The 12,187-nt window shown below is 52.5% G+C and overlaps 1 protein-coding gene across 1 annotated transcript in view; it reads left to right on the top strand.

Annotated features, from left to right (window-relative positions):
- ITGAE (integrin subunit alpha E) overlaps positions 1–12,187 on the top strand; it is a 58,056-nt gene that overhangs the window by 18,850 nt on the left and 27,019 nt on the right. The window contains exons 3-15 of the mRNA XM_006922207.3: positions 3,073–3,164; positions 4,425–4,492; positions 4,849–4,966; positions 5,207–5,341; positions 5,737–5,852; positions 6,454–6,605; positions 7,368–7,521; positions 8,275–8,425; positions 8,918–8,985; positions 9,729–9,864; positions 10,428–10,570; positions 10,935–11,075; positions 11,717–11,941. Of these exons, the coding sequence (XP_006922269.1) occupies positions 3,073–3,164; positions 4,425–4,492; positions 4,849–4,966; positions 5,207–5,341; positions 5,737–5,852; positions 6,454–6,605; positions 7,368–7,521; positions 8,275–8,425; positions 8,918–8,985; positions 9,729–9,864; positions 10,428–10,570; positions 10,935–11,075; positions 11,717–11,941 (1,699 nt within the window). The remainder of the gene's footprint in view (positions 1–3,072; positions 3,165–4,424; positions 4,493–4,848; positions 4,967–5,206; positions 5,342–5,736; positions 5,853–6,453; positions 6,606–7,367; positions 7,522–8,274; positions 8,426–8,917; positions 8,986–9,728; positions 9,865–10,427; positions 10,571–10,934; positions 11,076–11,716; positions 11,942–12,187) is intronic.

Below are 12,187 nucleotides of genomic sequence, written 5' to 3'. Positions count from 1 at the left end.
TAGGGAAAGGAAGAGAAAGGCATTGAAGGCGGAGGGAACAGCTGGGGTGAAGGCCTGAAGGAGGAAGGAGGGTGGAGGCTATTCCAGGCCTGCAGCTACCCCACCAAAGCGTGGTTGGGGGTAGAGCCCAGTTCTGAGCCTACCCATGGGGGAGTAGGAAATGAGATGCTGGGGCCAAGGCTGAGGCTCAGGCTGGGGAGGGGTCTGGGAAGAGAGGCAAGATTGGTGAACAAGTTGACCTAATTTGGAAGCTCTCAGCTGCAGAGCCCTCAGAGTTCAGCTGCACCCGGCTCTACATCCCTCAGCGCTGCCCCAGATTAGTCCCCTCATCTGCTACCTGGTTGTCATTTAGTCATCTCTCAACAAATATTTCCTGAATCCCTGCTCTGTGCCAGGCACTGTTTCAGGTCCTGGGAATAACATGGCAAACAAGATAGACAAGATCCTTGGGGAACTTACAGTCTGTGGGGAAGACAGATAATGAGCATGTAAACATGTAAACACATACTATCAGACGTGACAAGTTTTGAGAAGGAAATACAATAGGGTGATTCAAAGCCGAGGAACTGGGTTGTGAGGTGGGGCTGGTTGGAGAAAGCACTTATGAGGATGTGACAGTTAATTAAGCGAGGCTGAGCGATGAGAATGAGCCAGCCTTGGGTAGCGGGAGGTGAGGGTTTCAGGCAGTGGGCACAGCAAGGCAAAGGGCCTGAGGTGGGAAAGAGCTGGGGGCAGACTAGGAGCAGAAGCCCACCAGCTGGAGCTGGGGCTTGGAGATCAAAGGAGCGGGAGGAGCGGTCTCAGAGGCAGGAAGGGGCCGGTCACCCAAGGCCCTGTGAGCTGCAGCAAGGGTTATGGACTCCTTTTCTAAGTGCACGGGAGGCTCCTGAAGAAGGGGAGTGACATGGTATAAATTACAAGAGTAAAGTTTAAAAACAAAACAATAATGGTTAGGATGCTATTACTCTAGACCAGGCGAGATGATGGTGGCCAGGATGGTGGTGGGGAAAGGAGAGAAGAAATGTTCTCTAGATATAACTTGCAGGAAGAGCCAACAGGATTTACGGATGGATTCGACGTAGAGTATGAGTGAAAAGGTGAATCAAGGATGCCCCCAGACTTTGGACTTTAGAATGTAGTGGTTGGTGGTGCCATATATTGCTGGGGGAAGATGGAAGGGGACAGGTTTGGGAGGCCAAAACCACAAGTTCTGCTTTGGACATTCTAAGTTTGAGACATCTATTAGACAATAGGCAGTTGGTTATTGTATTAGTTTCCTATTGCTGCTGTAACAAATAATCATGCATTTAGTTCCTTAAAACAATACAAATTTATTATCTATCGGTTCTGTAGGTCAGAAGTCTTATTCAGCTAAAATCAGTGTCAGCAGGGATGTGTTTCATCTTTAGGCTCTAGGAGAGAATCCATTTTCTTACCCATTTTAGCTTCTAGAAGCCACTAGCATTTCTTGGCTTGTGGCCCTTTCATCCATCTTTAAAAATCAGCAGTTAGCATCTTCAAATCTCTCTCTGACTCTTACCCTCCTGCTTTCCTTTTATAAAGCCCACCCAATAAGCCAGGATAATTTCCCTATATCATGATACTTAATCAAACCCACAAAATTGCTGGCCATAAAATGTAGCACAGTCACAGGTTCTGGAGATCAGGACACAAACATCTCTGGGAGTGGGGGTGGCGGCATTATTCTGCTTTCCACGGCTGGGCTGGGCTGACTTCTGGTGGAAGAATGCTAGGGTTACAGATGTAAAGTTGGGAATCTCAGCATTTATAGGTGGATTGAAGCCACAGGATTGGAGAGGATCACTAGGAAGAGTGTGCTGGCAAGGAAAACAAGGACTGAGGACTCCAGTGACATTTAGGAGTCAGACAACGAAGGAGCCAACAAAGGATTCTGAGAAAGAGCAATGAGAGAGGTAGGAAGAAATCGAGAAGAAAGTGTTTTAAGGAGGAGATGGTCAGTTACGCCCAGAGCTGCTGAAAGGAGGAGGAAGATGAAGACAGAAAGGCGTCCATTGGATTTGGCAACACAGGGACCACCGGTGACCTTGGGTGGAAGTCAGCTTGGGGCAGGTTATGCTGGGGGTGGGGTGGTTACACACAGGTATAGACATTATTATTCTGTAAACCATGGATATAAGTGAAGGATGTAATTCAAAATTTTAAAAAATGTAGAGGAATGAGAGCTGAGGAAGTAGAGAGAGTACCTCATTCCTGTCCCCCTATTCCCCAGCCCACCATAGCCACATCGTGACCTTTCAAAAGCAGAGACTAATCATGTGCTTCCCCTTTATAAACTCCTTTGTGCTTCCTGCTGCCCTCAGCGTAAAGACCTTGGACTTGGTGCACTATTCGCTGTTACTACGTCCAGCCTCAGGGCCCCTTCCCCAGCACACCCTCCTCACAACCCTAGGACAGGAAGCTCACTCCCTGTCTCCAGCAGCCCAGTCCTCCCTGGGCAGTGTGGGCTGACACTGGACTCTGCTATCTCCCTGGGCTTGGGGTGAGGGGGCGAAGTTTGCCATTTGGCATCACAGCTGAGGCTGCCTTAATCAGGCTGATGCGCCTGCCTCCCCCAGACCTCCAGTTCTGACTGACTCATAAGGACAGGGACACCAGCGTGCTCTTCTCAGGAAATACTAGGGCAGGCACCCCGCCTTCTCTGGCATCACTGTCCCCAACATAACCAGCTGTGCTGCCGGTGGCTTCCTGGTTCTCCCTATCAAAACCAAAGAGCAGAGTCTTTATTTATCACCACTATCGCCCCATCTTTGTCAGGATGGGCCAGCAGGCGGAGAGGGGATGCATTTAACCATTTCCTGCCTGGAGCTGTGCAAAGGTAGAGGCTGAGTAAATGCCTTTCGCCTAATGCAGAGTCCATCGTTCTGGGCTGGGGGCCTGCCTGCCTTTCCCAGGTCTGGGCTTTCTCCACAGTTTTCCAGACAGGAAGCCTGTGAGCCTGTGGGTCTGCAATGGGAAGACTGCACCTAGGCCAGGAGGGAGAAGAAAGGAATCCTCAAATGGCTCAATTTTGCTATCTACTTTCCCACTCAGGCTTCTGGTCACCAGCCCTAGGACCAACAGGACAGCAGAGCCCCTGCATCAATGCATCCTCACGCAGAATGAGATCCTTTGCCAACCAGTAGGTAAGTCAGGCTCAGTTCCAGGAAATGCTCCCAGGACCTCCTTTCTAGGAATCCCACTCACTAAGCCCAAACCATTCCACTGACCCCCCAATCCAGCCCCGCCCCAATAGACTCCACCACGACCCACAGCTCGCCTTCTATCCATGCCCAATCCCATCTCAACCCAACCCTAATTCCCAGCCTACCTTTCCTGACCCAGTCCTAACAACAAAAACAATACCTAAAATGTATTGAGTGCTCATTATGTTAAGTACTTCTTCATTCACTTTTAATCCCCTAAACCACACCACTTTACAGAATAGGAACCTACAGTTCAGAGAAGTCCTTTGGTTGCCAGTATGACTAAGTCATGCACCTGTTATTGGCAGCACCATAGGTGCGAACTCAACTTCACTTGATTCCAAAACCTAACCTATTCCAACTCGTCACATCTCAGTGGAATCCAATGCTACCCTCCCAGTCTAACTGAGGCCACCCTAGTGTCTGCCATGGGACCTGGTACATATTAGGTGCTCAATACATGCTGTTTGAATGAATGAACAAATAAATGGACCAAATTCACTTATTAATCAAACGCTACTCATTCCACCCAATCCAACTCAAGGCACACATTTGCTGATGACCCCTTGGCTGTGTTAAGGCAAAAGCCTTGTCTCTGTGAGAGACACTATGTTGAACAGGCTGCACAGGGCACACGGGTGAGCAGGATGACTGGGTGACCCAGTGGCTCAAAAATGAGATCATCTCCTGAGGCCCACATTGGGAATGGAGAGGAAGGGGCTACCACGTCCGCCCCTGGGGTTGTGGGTGGTAAGACCCCCCAGAGACGGGTCTTCGAGAGTGGAGAGTTCATGAGCCCGTTGAACCAGTCCCTCAGCATCTTGCACATCTCTCCAGCACTGCACATACACCCCAGCTAGCTTCTCTGCCTGCCTGCCCCCAAAGACTGGGAGTCCCGGAGGAAAAGGGCCACGTCTCAGTTATTTCCAGATCCCCATTGCCATCTGGCACAAGGCCGGCATGGAGCAGACATCACTGGGCATTTATTGAATGAGCCGTTAAATGAGCCTGGGGAATAGGTGCTTTTCCCTGACTGAGTCTAGGCCTGTCCTTGAAGGGCCCCCATCAAGCTTCTAGAAGCTGTTCTGTATCAACATTTCCTCAGGAGGCCCTGACCAAGTTGGCCCTGTTTCCTCTGACCTTGGCTACAGGGTTGCCTTCCTGCATCCCTCCCTCCTTACCTGGGCTTAACTGTTTCAGAGCATGTCCCCATCCCAAAGGGAAGGCACCGTGGAGTGACAGTTGTCCGGAACCACCACGGTGTTTTGGTGAGTGTGCATGGATGGGCAGCTGGAGGGCCTTGGGGAGGCTGGAGCTGCCCCCTGTGGTAAACTGGTGTTAATACCAGTTCGGACTTGTATGTTATTCTTGGAGCCGAGCCCAGCTGTCGCCCTGGTGCCAACAATTGGGCTGACCGTGGATTTGCCCATGAGGCCAGCACACAGACCTAGGTGCTAACCTCATCTCTGACCTTGGCACTTACTCCTACCCCTGCTGAGGGGTGAACAAGCTATTCCTGTGTCCCCTGCCTGGTTGAGACACTTGGTTTTAGGTGGCTGTGACTAGGGGGCGTGGGCCGGGGGTGACCCAGGCTCACTCCCTCCTTTTCTGCCCCCTCCCCCAGATCTGCATTCAAGTGGTGGCCCGGCGGCCCCACAGCCTCAGCTCAGAGCTCACAGGCACCTGCAGCCTGCTGGCCCCCGACCTTCGTCCCCAGGCCCAAGTCTCCTTCTCCAACATCGGTAAGGATTGGATACTCACTGGCTTTGGACAACTCTAAAGAGATCTCCCTGGGTCTGCAAGAAAAGGCACAAGCCTGCTGCAGATGCAAAGGGATAGAGAGGCCCAGAGAAGGCAAAGCAGGCCAAGGTCCCCCCAGCGACGGGAACCAGTGCAGAGCTAAGCGTGGGCTTGCCTAGAGAATAAAGAGGAGAACAAGGAGGCTGTCTGACTCTGAGCTCTTCCATGTGTAATTTTTAAAGAAAATCTCCTGGATCCCGAGGCTCCCGTGGATGCTGGAGATTGCTACAGGAACAAAAAAAGCAGCACAGAGAATACAGCCAGGCGGCGCCGGGCTCTGAAGATGGAGGAGGGAGAAGAGGAGGAAGAAGGAGCTGGTGAGACCTGGGTTGCTCCCAGAGGCTATTAGAGCTGACACCTAGGCCAGCGACCTCCGGGAGTGAGGTGTGCCTAGTTCTGGGAGATGGGGAGCAGTGTCTGGATTCTACAGGCCTGGCCAGTTCAAGCTCTGTCCCCCCGAATCTTACAGTGGGGAAACTGAGGCCCAGAGAGTGGGAATGATGGGAGTGACACACAGTCAGAGTTGAGCAGGTTCTGGCTGTCTCTCTGCCTCTGAGACAAAGGCTTCACTCTCGGGAGCTTCACCGACTTCTTCCCTGAACTGAGCGCTTGGGGCTTGAATGGGGTGGGTACCCCACAGGGTAGGATGTGCTGCCCTCACTCCTGCCCCAGATTCCATGCCCACTCCTGACCTGCTCCCTGTCTGGCCCAGGCACCGAGATCGCCATCATCCTGGATGGCTCAGGAAGCATCGATCCCCCGGACTTCCAGAGAGCCAAAGACTTTATCTCCAATATGATGAAGAACTTCTATGAGAAGTGCTTCGAGGTGGGTTTCTCTAGGAGCTAGATTCACACAGTCTATTTCTATCTATTGCTGTGAACAAACCAGCTCAAAACAACCACCATGGATCTGTTCACAGTTCTGTGGGTCAGTTATTTGGGCTGGGCTCAGCTGGGCAGTTCTTCTGCTCGTTTGCCTAAAGTTTTTTTCCTGTAGCTGTGGGTATTTAGCTGCTTGACCGGGACTAGAAGGCCTAAGATGGCCTCACTTGTCTGGCCATGTATCTCCAGCAGGTCAGCTCAACATTTCCATGGCTGCAACATTCCAAGAGGGCAACACCCAATGCACGCCAGCCCTTTTCATGTCTCTGGTTGTATCCCATTTGCCGATGCTCCATTGCCAAAGCAAGTCATGTGGTCAATATGAATGGGATAGGACTCCACAGGACATGGATTCAGAGAGAAGTCTGTGATTCACTAGGAGCTATACACCATCCTCCACCCCTGCTTGCTTAGAGATTTAGCATCTCTTCCTGCCTGAGATGAGGAGTGAGTGGATTCTTCCACTGCTTCTAGAGGGGACCATTCAAGGGTCTTGGGCACGGCGACTCTGCCAACCTCCTCTCCCCCTCGGCCCTTCTCTCCAGTGCAGCTTTGCCCTGGTGCAGTACGGGGCAAAGATCCAGACTGAGTTTGACCTTCGCTACAGCCAGGATGTGGTGGCCTCCCTCGCCAGAGTCCAGAACATCACTCAAGTGGGGAATGTCACGAAGACTGCCTCTGCCATGCAGCATGTCCTGTGAGTGTGAGGGCAGTGGGAATTACCTGAGCACCTACTGGGTGCCAGCTCATGGCCCTGACCAGAGGCTCTGCAGCATCATGCCTGGAGAGGTGCTGGACAGAACCGCGAAGAGGAGAGGATCAGGGTTCTAGCTCTTCCTTGGCTAAGAGAGGAATGTGAGAGCTTTCAATCCAGCTTTAGTTGATGGATGACACCGCAGTTTAGTCCTCCAAAAAATCTTCCAAAGAATCCTCTTGTGAGTGGAAGTAAAGCACAGTGCTGACAGGGCTGGGCTCAGTGGCCAGGCTGCCTGGGTCCACATTTCAACTCCAGTTTGTACTTTTGAGAACTTGGGCAAGCTGCCTAACCTTCTGTGTTTCAATTTTCTCATTTTAAAAAATAAAAATAATCATAGCACTTGCCTTCTATGATTTTGTGAGGATTAAATGGTTTAAACTCTGTGCTGTGCTTACAGCAGTGGCTGGCACGTAAGTGCTATGTAAATATTAGCCACTGTTATTCATGTCATTATTATTCTTACACATATGCACAAGGAATAGACTTGTGCTGTCCAGCACTTTCCTATTGGGAGCAGGTATAGGGCAAGAACACCTGTGTTGCAGCCCTTCCTCCACCCAGCCCTGCTTTTTCTGGGCTTTCGTTCCCCTGTGAGGGCTCCTTAATTCTCCCCGATCCTAAAACAGATCTGTGAATAAAATCTCCCCAAGCTCAGCCATCCCTCTGGCAAAGTTTTCCCTTCTTTTACTCTCACCTACTTAGGGACAACATCTTCACGCCAAGCCATGGCTCCAGCAACAAGGCATCCAAGGTCATGGTGGTGCTCACTGATGGGGACATATTTGACGACCCCCTCAACCTCACGACTGTCATCAACTCTCCAAAGATGCAAGATGTCGAGCGCTTTGCCATTGGGGTAAGAGCCAGGGGCAGGGGGCATCTTCTGACCCTGTATAGCCTGGGTGGGGAGGAGACAGGATTTTGGGGGCTCCTGTCAGCAGCTTACCCAAACTCTGTGCTGTTCACAAAAACTCACACACTTCTCCCAGTCCCCATGTCCTGTTCACCACTTGCACCCCAAACAGGTCTTCCCACAGAAGGCTAGTCACGGCTCACTTGCCCAGCAGTGATGAGGAGAGCAGTGGACACTCTAGGAGCCCACAGGAAGGACAACAGGGCAGGGATCTTGAAGGAGATAGTGCTGAGCTGAGTCTTAGAGGACAAACAGGAGTAGCTGGCCTAGGGCACGGGGAGGTGGGAAGGGTTCTGCAGGCAGAGGGAACAGTGTGTGCAGAGGTGAGAAGAGGCCTGGTGTGTTCAGGAAAACACGTGTAGATTGGTAAAACTGGAGCCCAGAGTATGTGGTGGGGAGAACAAGGAATAAGGAAAGAAAGAGGCAGGTGATAAAGGACCTGAAGGCCAGGTGGCAGGGCTCAGTGCTCTCCCTGGGCCTGTAGAGCCCTCTGGGCTTGGGAACCAGCCAGCCCCCACGGTTCCACCCTATTGACCTGGGGCCTCTGTGCAGGTGGGAGATGCATTTAAGAAGGCTAAGACTGAGAGGGAACTGAAGCTGATTGCCTCGGCCCCCAGTGAGACCCATGCCTTCAAGGTGACCAACTACACAGCACTGGATGGGCTGCTGAACTATTGACCTGGGGCCTCTGTGCAGGTGGGAGATGCATTTAAGAAGGCTAAGACTGAGAGGGAACTGAAGCTGATTGCCTCGGCCCCCAGTGAGACCCATGCCTTCAAGGTGACCAACTACACAGCACTGGATGGGCTACTGAACCAACTGCAGCAAAGCATCGTTCGTATGGAAGGTGAGGGCTCTAGGGGCCTGGCCACCCTGTGTCTGTCTCCTCAGCATTCAATAGGAAGCCCTGTGCTCAAGCCCCACCCTTGTCCTACTGCCATGTGGCACTCTGGGCAACTCCTGTCACCAATCTGACCTTCAGCTGTTCCATCTCTAATAAGGCAACAATATCCCCAGCCCTCCTCACTTCCTTGAATTTCCATGAAGCTCTGATGAACTGACCTAGTGCTGGATAAACGAGGATGACTAGAGCATGGTTCCTGCCCCCAGGAGCTCACAGATGAGGAAACTGAGGCCCCCAAAGAGGGAAGGAACTGCCTAAGCCCTCTGCCAGTAGCTGCTAAAACAGGACCCATATCTCTACTCTTAGCTTGGTGCTCATCCCATCACACGGAATCTGGCTCTCTCTGGGAGCAAGGCCAGGCTGGACCCTTCCCTGGCTTGGTTTCTTCCTTCACTTTGCTCACAGCAGTGTCTCACTGGGCTTCTTGGCTTCCAGGCACGGTGGGAGAGGCCCTTCACTACCAGCTGGCACAGGTTGGGTTCAGTGCCCAGATCCTGGATGAGGTACGTGGCTGACTCAGCACCAGGCAGGCTTGCTATAGAGACGGGGTCCCAGCAATACCCTGGGACTCAAGGACCCCTGATGCCTATGAAAGAGCCTTTTTAGAATAAAGGAAAACACTTCTGCTTGCTCACCCTACTCTGGACTTCTGAGGTAGACAAAAGAATGGCTATATTTATTATGAGAGGTCGTCTTGTTCTGTGTGCTCAAGGATTGAGCAGTTCTTAATGCAGACTAGTAACACAGGTTTTGGCCTGGATCAGCTTGGCAGCCAAGTTGCGTACTTCTCCCCACTAGAGGCACTGTTCCCACAGATGGGCTGAGATACAGGCATAGTGAGGACACAGCCCTTGTGCATGGTAGAAGCGTGATAAGCCCGTCACTCAAACCAGGTGGGACTTGTATGCCAGGCTCAGGCTGGGCAACCTGCGGAGAAGGAGATGAGCACTGTCTTCTCAGTCATATCTCTTTTAATGCTCCACACTTGGGCCCCGAGTTCGCTTTTCTGCTCTGGGGGTTGTTAGTACTAGAGGGTTGGCTTCTCTGACAGGGTCGTGGGTACAAGGCAGGAACCCAGTATTTGCCATCTCGCCTTCCTTTTCCTTTGCTGGCCAGATGGGAAAGGGGCCACTGGACACCCCTTTTCCTCATCAAAGTTCACTGTGCTGGCTGGTAGACCTAAGGCCTATGTGGCTGTCCCGGGGTTCCTCCCTCTCAGATGACCTCCTATCCTTGTCCTCTGCAGGGGAAGGTGCTGCTCGGTGCTGTCGGGGCCTTTGACTGGTCAGGGGGCGCGTTGCTCTATGACATTCACAGCCGCCGGGGCCACTTCCTGAACCAGACAGCGGTGGACGCTAAGGCTGGAAAGCACAGCTACCTGGGTGAGGACAGGGCCTTGAAACTAGCTAGGTGAGGGCATGGCCTAAGCAGGGACACCGAAACTGGACGTCAGGCTTCACTAGGCTTCCTGGTTGGGAATGGCTCTGATCGGTCGCACAGACTGAGGGATGGGCCCTGGTTAGGGTCCCTGATGCTGAAAATTAGGGCCTCCTGGAGGACAGGGCCTGCTCAGTACCCGATTCTCAGGGTGGCCCTGGGTGGCTACTTAGGGAAGACAGGACCTCACCACTGATAATAGTGGTGGGTGACCCTTCACCCCTCACCTTGGTCCTCGTGTAGTGGGTGTGTGAATGAGTATTTTCTGAGTGAAGCTGTAAATATGATGATGTGTGTAGACCACATCTGCGTGACGGGGCACATGTGTGTGATCAGCAACAGTGGGAAAATGGGAGTGCTCCCTGATGCCAATTTTAAAGAAGATGAAAAAGACAGTCTCCTATTTTGCCCTCCTGCCCAGGCCACTTTTAAGGCCTGGCTGGGAAGTTGGGGGGCCAAAGGAGTGGCCCAGAGGGAGCTCCCCATCACAACCACACCCCTCCCCCAGGTTACTCAGTGGCTGTGCTGCATAAGGCCTGTGGCATCACCTATATGGCAGGGGCTCCACAGCACAAGCAGCGTGGGGCTGTGTTTGAGCTCCAGAAGGAGGGCAGAGAGACCAACTTCATGCCAGTGCTGGAGGGAGAGCAGGTACCTGCTGGGGAAGGACCATGGGACTCCCCCATTATTACAAGTGGGGGATCCAGAGGCCCCAGAGGAAAAAGGATGGATGGGCTCCAGGGTACCCAGTGGATTGAAGACCCAAACTAGGCAGAACTCAGGCACAGCTCAGTGCCTCTGCCCTGGCTTTGCATGTCTGATTGCCAGTGGTTTCCCCATTATGGGAGATCAGGCTGCCCACCCAGTCTCCTGTGTTACTCTGGTGAACAGACTGATCTGAAATGACCCAAATTTGCTGGCTCAAGAAGAGCAGGAACAGGGGTCTAGCCTTGCTGAGGGGTGGAGGAGGGGGCCTCCCAGTACTCCCTGTGAGCTGAGTTCCTCCTGGCTGTAGATGGGGTCCTATTTTGGCTCTGAGCTGTGCCCTGTGGACATCAACATGGATGGAATCACAGACTTCTTGCTGGTGGCTGCTCCATTTTACCATATTCACGGACAGGAAGGCAGAGTCTATGTATACCGTCTGAATAAGCAGGTGGGAGAGTCTCCTTCTTTGCAAGCTTGCTGGGGTTGTGGCTACTTAGCCTGGTGTGGAGATGATGGAGTCTGGAAGTGCCCTGGCTCTGCCTTGTGCCAGAGGGCAGTGATGGGGAGGTACTCAGGGTGGATGGCAGCCAGATGGGGCAGCTCCCATATCCCACTTTCTCACTTTCCCCACCCCATCATCTCATATTGATAGTGATGACATCCCAAATAACTGCATGGTTGACAAAACATGTTTTGTCTATGATCTCACTTGTTTCTTTAGTAATTATGGGACATAGCTGTCACTCCCACTTTACAGATGAGGAAGCTCAGGCTCAATGATGTTGAATCTTGTTCAAGTTTACATAGCAAGTATGGGATAGAGCCGAGACTAGAACCCAGGCCTCCCAATTGCCAGTCCAGTGCCCTAACTGTGGGAGAGGAGGAGGCAGGCTCTAGTGAATGACATGGTGGGAGGACTCCAGCTTTACCACTTGCTCACTATGTGACCTTGGGAAGGTCCCTTGCCTTTTCTGAGCCTCAGAGTCCCTGCTGGAGGATCCAGTCCAGTGAGCATGGCTCCTGGGGTGGGAATGAAGTGGGCGTCTTACATCCCCGTCTTGAGGGCTGAGCTGCCTGTTTGCTTTGCAGGATGGCTCCTTCTCCTTGGCACACATGCTGAGTGGGCACCCCAGGTTCACTAATGCCCGATTTGGTTTTGCCATGGCAACAGTGGGGGATATCAGTCAGGATAAGCTCACAGATGTGGCCATCGGGGCCCCCCTGGAGGGCTCTGGGGCAGATGATGGCTCCAGCTTTGGCAGCGTGTACATTTACAACGGACACTGGGACGGCCTCTCTACCAGTCCCTCTCAGGTGACTACAGGGCTCTCTCCTGCCTCTATTCTGGGGCTCTGATCTCCTCGGATGTGATGTCCTGAGCCCCAAGTCAGCTCCATTCCTAAGTGCCAGACAATCCCAGGGGGCTGGGAGTGCCCCATGAAAGGCAGAAGTCACTCAGGCTGGTGGGAGGATCTGCCTCACACAGACCCTTCAAGTGGGGGTGGGAGGTTGTGGCAAGATCCAGCCACTTCCCTGACCTGTATTTTCCCTTTGGCATTC

Source organism: Pteropus alecto, unplaced genomic scaffold, assembly GCF_000325575.1.
Source record: "Pteropus alecto unplaced genomic scaffold, ASM32557v1 scaffold398, whole genome shotgun sequence".
Classification (NCBI taxonomy): Eukaryota; Metazoa; Chordata; class Mammalia; order Chiroptera; family Pteropodidae; genus Pteropus; species Pteropus alecto.
This window is presented reverse-complemented; position numbering and strand designations above follow the sequence as displayed.